This window comes from Hyperoodon ampullatus (assembly GCF_949752795.1).
Source record: "Hyperoodon ampullatus genome assembly, chromosome: 3".
NCBI classification, from domain to species: domain Eukaryota; kingdom Metazoa; phylum Chordata; class Mammalia; order Artiodactyla; family Ziphiidae; genus Hyperoodon; species Hyperoodon ampullatus.
In genome coordinates, this window is record NC_136916.1 from 89,858,180 (window position 1) to 89,864,904 (window position 6,725).

The 6,725-nt window shown below is 42.2% G+C and overlaps 1 protein-coding gene across 1 annotated transcript; it reads left to right on the top strand.

The window, feature by feature from the left end:
- Positions 1-718: 718 nt before the first annotated feature.
- LOC307050073 (ADP-ribosylation factor-like protein 2-binding protein) lies at positions 719-1,213 on the top strand (the record flags this gene model as incomplete). Its single annotated transcript, XM_079699849.1, has 1 exon — positions 719-1,213. Exon 1 carries the CDS (start codon positions 722-724, stop codon positions 1,211-1,213), a length of 492 nt encoding a protein of 163 aa, XP_079555975.1. The 5' UTR covers positions 719-721.
- Between the last annotated feature and the right edge of the window lie 5,512 nt (positions 1,214-6,725).

Genomic DNA, 6,725 nt, shown 5'->3' on the forward strand with positions numbered 1-6,725 from the left:
CAAGGAACTTTCAATATTGTTGCGTAGACAAGGCATACCAATTACTAGTAATCCACATTAAATAATTATTTTAAGTGCACCTCACTGAATCACAAAGATAATAATTACTGCTGTTGGGGGTGTTTAGGCAAAGCTTTGCAGAGGCACTGGGTCTCTAAGTGGCTGCTGGAGAACCTTCAGGCTCTGTATAGAAAAGAGCAGTCAGTCAAAGGAACATTCAGCAGATGAAGGAGACACCGGTGGTATCAGCTCTATTCTAGTCAGGCTTTGCTGTGAAGGAGCTGGCATTTTCTCTGAGTTAGGGAAGAGCGCACAGGTTCTAGGGAATAAGCACTAGCAGTCGATTTTCTCTGCTTTTTGTGATTTTTTATTTTCATCACATATTTGAAGAGTCTCTATTATTTCCTGCAGCGTCAAGTTTCTTTTTATGTGCAGATTCCATCACACATTAAGAATGCTTACATGTGGGGGACCCCGAGGCGGCAGCGGCGACTTTAGTGAGGCCCGGCCGGCACGTGGCAGCAGCCAGGGAGCCTGAGGCCGGGGCATCGTGCGCAGGCGCTACTCGGTTGGGCCGTGAACCGGCCGAGGTCTCGGCTGCAAGGCCTTCACGATGCCGGGTGGGGCTCTGCGGAGCAGAGCGGAGGCTGCGCCCGGGCCTCGGGCGGGGTAGAAGCCCGGCGGGCCCGCTGCCCCGCGCGCGGTGGATGGGGCGGCAGCGATGGACGCCCTAGAGGAAGAGAGCTTCGCGCTGTCCTTCTCTTCCGCCTGTGATGCAGAATTTGATGCTGTGGTTGGATATTTAGAAGACATTATCATGGATGATGAGTTCCAGTTATTACAGAGGAATTTCATGGACAAGTACTACCAGGAGTTTGAAGACACAGAAGAGAATAAGCTCACCTACACACCTATTTTTAATGAATATATTTCTTTGGTAGAAAAGTATATAGAAGAACAGCTGTTGGAGCGGATTCCTGGATTTAACATGGCGGCTTTCACTACAACTTTACAGCACCATAAAGATGAAGTGGCTGGTGACATTTTCGACATGCTGCTCACGTTTACGGATTTTCTGGCTTTTAAAGAAATGTTTCTGGACTATAGAGCAGAAAAAGAAGGCCGGGGACTGGACTTAAGCAGCGGTTTAGTGGTGACTTCATTGTGCAAATCATCTTCTATGACAGCTTCCCAGAACAATCTGCGGCCCTAGGTCCCACCTCCAGGTAATGGGATCTTTCTAGACATCACCAGCCCAATAGACTGGGAGAGGCTTTGGCTGATGATGTCAGAAGAATACATCTTGGAATGACTGACTCTGTTCTGCAACTCTTCGTTAATGTTAAGTATTGATGGGTCAGAAGAAAATGACCTGACCTTCCTGGGACACGTTCTTGTCTTCAGTAACCCTAGTACTCCTCCCTGAGTAGACACCTCTTTCAGGAGCTTCTGAGTCTGGCTCCTGCACCAAGCCCAAGTCCAGCATTCCACCTGGGGGGGCACTTCCCCAGCATACGTGTTGGTGTGTCCATGTTGGAAGAACCCACCATCACCAACTCTCTTGGCCCAGCAGGCCTTGCATGTCCCACCAGACTTTTTGTGCACTCACAGCTTTTTATATGGGTCAGAGATTCAGTCCTGCAGCCTCAGTGGGCTTTTTGACTGGGAGTATTTATCTAGGGTTTAACTCAAGCTAGGTGCCCATCTCAAGATTTCTGAAACTCCTACTATCACAGATAGTCTTGGCTGTAGGAATCGACTTAGAGAGTTGTCCTTTACCTAAAAAGGTACTTGTGAAAATCAGTTCCTAGTCTTACATGTACAGTCCTTGTATCACTTCACTGTCTTCTCCTGGTCCTGATGTAGTCCCATTGTTTCTATAACTCGTTTATATGTTTTTGAAAACATATTTTTATAGATGAATACTCAGGCTAACCTAGTGGATATAATCTTGGAACTTCCATGATTACCCACTTAAAGATCAAAGTATTATATTGCTGTGTGCTTTTTAGCTGTTAGTGCTATGAAAGCAAAAATGCTTTCTATGTTGGTGTTCCTATTTTACTGGGCACCAATGAATGTATGCTGGAAGTAGTCTAAAAGGTTTCCTTTTCTTAGAGCATGTTAGAATTTGTGCAGGTTTGCTTAAAACCCTTTCTATGGGTCTTCCCTGGTGGTGCAGTGGTTGAGAGTCTGCCTGCCGATGCAGGGGACACGGGTTCATGCCCCGGTCCGGGAAGATCCCACATGCCATGGAGTGGCTAGGCCCGTGAGCCATGGCCACTGAGCCTGCACGTCCGGAGCCTGTGCTCCACAACGGGAGAGGCCACAACAGTGAGAGAGGCCCGCGTACCGCAAAAAAAAAAAAAAAAAAAAACAACCCTTTCTATGTAAAACAGCTCCTTAGGTTTTCTGTTGGGGTGGGGGCTCTGCACTTCCTTCTTGCTGTCAAAATAATCCCACCAAGATAGTGTTCCACTGGTCTAGCTCAGTAGGAGATAGCAAACAGCTTTACTGGTCATCTGTCTGCTTGGATTTAGTACACTGGTTTAGTACAATGTTTGATAGAACATTACTGACCAGAAAACATGTATGTCACCTCTCTAGAAAGAAAAACTATAGTAGTTCAATTCCCAATGTGTACCTTAGTTGTTTTTTTGTTGTTGTTTTTATTTTTAAAGTAAAAATAAGAATCTCTAAAAAAAAAAAAAAAAGAATGCTTACATGTGAATAGCTTCAGGTTACAGTTCTATTTAAAGTTTTTCTATGTAAAGCCTTGATTTAAGAAAATTTCTCATTATCTTGCATTTTCCTTGTAACCTGATCTTCCCTCAATTATACCTTGCCAGGTGTATGGGCATGTTTATCTGTTAAGAAGACAAATATTTTTATCATGCCCTTTCCTAGCAAAGGAGAATTGGGAGTATTAAGTATACACAGAGGTTAAGTCTATCAGGGTTCTTGAGTTTTGGGCACCACAAACTCTGTGTACAAGGAGTAATACGCTCCTGTATGTTTCAATACTTAGATAATTTTGGTTGCTGTCACTGACTGATGATTTGATTTAAAAATCAGCTTTATTATAGCTGGACTGAAGGCCCCTTAAAAATACTTCCACTCACTGATGGCGAACAGCATTATGGTGAATATCTAAGTCTGAGGCAAATCAGAGACTAAAATGATCGCTTTCTTTAATAAATGAGACACCAATGAGCCAATTATAGCACCAAGCCAGTCTTTGAATCTTTGTTTGGACCTTGCTTCGAATCTTTGTTTGGACCTTGCTTTTTTTTGAGATGTGTGGGACATAAGCAACATGTAAAATTGTTTATCATCATCATCATCAATCATCATCATCATCATCATCATGATTATTTTAATAGTTCATGCCATAGGAGCACAGCCTACACTTGGGGTGGACCAAAGAATGCCCAGCAAGGACTTCTTGCTGTAAATATGACCCCAAAAGTACTCAGCATTATCTAGCTACATAATTCCACAGTTGCATTTTGAATACTCCCTGGGAATTGGAGAGGGGTGGGGATTCTGAAGAAGAGAAGCGGCTAGCTGGGGGTGGAGAGGGGGACTGGGGAATTCCAGTGACTAGCACAGACTTCAAAGTCCTATTCCTGCTAATCTCATAATGTCCTTGAGCTCCCCCACAAACAGCTGCCGTTGTTAGTAAAACTCTTCTTAACTCTTCACATACTAGTCCCCTGCAAGCTCAAAAAACCACACAAAGATCTGGTGGCACAGCTTCTGAAAACAATAGATTTTGGTTTGTGTTTTTCTCTCTCATCTTTTTTATATCTTAGAAGCATTCATTCACTCAACATTAACTGAGTGGACCTCCTATATGCAAAGTACTGTTTAAAAAGAGTAGGAAAGGCTTCCCTGGTGGCGCAGTGGTTGAGAGTCCACCTGCTGATGTAGGGGACACGGGTTCGTGCCCCGGTCTGGGAAGATCCCACATGCCGTGGAGCGGCTAGGCCCGTGAGCCATGGCCGCTGAGCCTGTGCTCCGCAACGGGAGAGGCCACAGCAGTGAGAGGCCCGCGTGCCACAAAAATAAATAAATAAAAAAAAATAAAAATAAAAAGAGTAGGGAATTCCAAATAAAAGAATTATTTCCTGACCACCAGGAGTTACAGGTTCCTGGTGAAGGTAGAGCAGAATATGATGTGCAGGGGGCCTAAAAAGGATTCAGAAGACAAGGTTATGAATTGTAAGAGTAGGAGGGGATCACCACCAACTTGGGAAATTAGGGAAGTGCTCCAGTATTTAAGCAGGCCATTCCCGAATGGCACACAGACTTCTCATCATCCAAGATGTGCTCAGGAAGAGGCAAGATGCAGTGGCTGCAAAGCACAAGGGAGTGATTGGTACCTCTGGGCTGAAGGAAGATTCACACAGGGTGGCAGTGGTTGATAAAGCTGGGTAGGGAGGTGAGGATGGGGCCTAACTGCATAGCCTGATGAAGTCTTTCTCATTAAGAAGTGCATAATCAAGGGGACGCTTGAGGAAAATGATTGCCTTGCTGGTGTGAGGTATTGTCTGGAGACAGGAAAATAGGGGCACACAGTGCAGACTGAGGGTTAAGAACAATAATCCTATACAGTTCTATAGAAATTGACCTTTTACGAAGTGCTTCCACATTTATCTCATTTAATACAAGTGGGGGAAACTGGGACCCAGAGAATTTCACACCTCTCTTGGAAAAACCAGAACTCAAATACTACTCTGTGATACCAAGTTAGGGTCCAGGGATTTCTCCCAAGGTACCACAGTCCCAAAGGTTCCATTAGGGCTCAAATCCTTGAACTGAGATGGTGGCAGTGGGAAAAAGGAGGGCATGGATAGAAAAGAGACTGTAAAGAACAGACCCCCAGGTCTTGGTGACTGATCTGCAGAGCCTGGCACTTGGGGCAAGAGAACAATCTAGACTCAGTTCAACTTCTGACTTCCATTAAATTTTTATTGATGATCTGTCACTTTTCTGAATTCCTAGAACACATTGTCCAAAGCATGTAACCAGTCAGTTTATTCCTTAGCAATATGTTCTCTAATTGTTTCTTGAGTGTTTGTTAGTTTTTAGTTCCAAGTCTTTAAGTGCCTAAACAGGAGATGTTAATTTGTTTATTTTCGTTGTATTCCTCATATCGACTAGACCAGTACTAGGAAAGTACAAATAGATTTGTTAGAGAATCCTCTACCATGCACTTGAAATGTAACTTCTTTAGCTAATAGTTTAGCAAAACATGTATATCTTGGAAGAGAGGAAGAGAATACAAAATAATAACACTGATTAATAGATTAGTAAAATGTTGACATATGATTTTTTCAGATCTAAAAGGAACTAATATTTGGATGCTACTCATTCATTTATCAGTATATCACAGTTTCCTTTCCTGGAGGTATTCGTGGTGAAGATTAGCTTTTTTTTGTTATACAAAACTTGTGTTGTAACGTATTTTGGATTATGGTCATTTATTCATTTAACAAACATGAATGGGTGTCTCCTACGATATAGGTATTGTCCTATGGAAATGAACCAGCACTTTGAAACCCTAGCCCTTCATGGGGGTAGATGGGTGGGTTTCCTTGGGACCAGATACCAAGGCAAGGAGTCAATAGCATATCAGAGGCACTGTCAATAGCATATCAGAAACTGTGTAGTTGTTTTTCTGTTTGTTTGTTTTTTTGGTCAGATCTTTCTAAGTAACTATTTTTCTGCACTCAATACATTTGGGGAAGGCTGCTACATAGCTAAGGTCACTGTGACCAGAGAACAACAGATGAAAAGGATAAAGCACTGAACAACAAGAAAAATGCATCTCACCCTCATAAGAATGTAAATGAAAAATTGAAGATAAACAGATACAGCCTTCGTCTTTTACAAATATGATTCTTCCTCAATATCTCCCCAATATAAACTCTTTGGAATGTTCATACATTCAGGAAGGAACAGTATCATCAGTAAATATATAACACCTCTGAAGAAAGAATAAAGCTAAAAACAACCTCTGATTATGAATACATTTCAGTGTGGTGTAATAATGATATTACATGATAGTGATGGTAGAGGGGCTCTGATAGCACCCATCGGCATACTGCATGAGAAAACAAACCCAAGTTCACTTTAAAAAATTTCTACAAGCCACATACTAAAAACTTTTTTTTTTTAAACAGGACTACTTTACAGTACAATTTAACACAACTGTTACATGAACTGCAAATGAAGATTTAAAAGATTTAGCTGCTACTAAACACATAGTACTGTTTGTTAATAGTATATCAGAAAATGTGTAGGACACAGAAGTTGCAAAACTGCTGAGATGAACATCAGAAAGCGTGCAAAATCCAGTAGGTAACATGGGAAGAATATATAGTAGAATCAGGAGGTCGGACCTAGAAGATCTACTGAGAATAAATTAGGATTGAAAATAGGGGCAGGGCATGGGAAGATCCTGGGTGACTGCCTTACTCTAGAATATTCCTTACCTGTCAAGATTTATAATGTGAGGGTGGATTAGCTCTGGTTTAAAGACCTCAGCCAGATCAGTCATGCGTTGATTGGGAATCAGACAGACTAATTCCCACTGGTAGAAGCTCTTTGATGGCAGGATTTGTGTATTTTGTGTTTGTGTTTGTGCCCCATTAATTGAAGCTTACTAACTTTTTGATGGCTTATAGGTTACATACACTAAAGGAAAAGGAAAATGGACC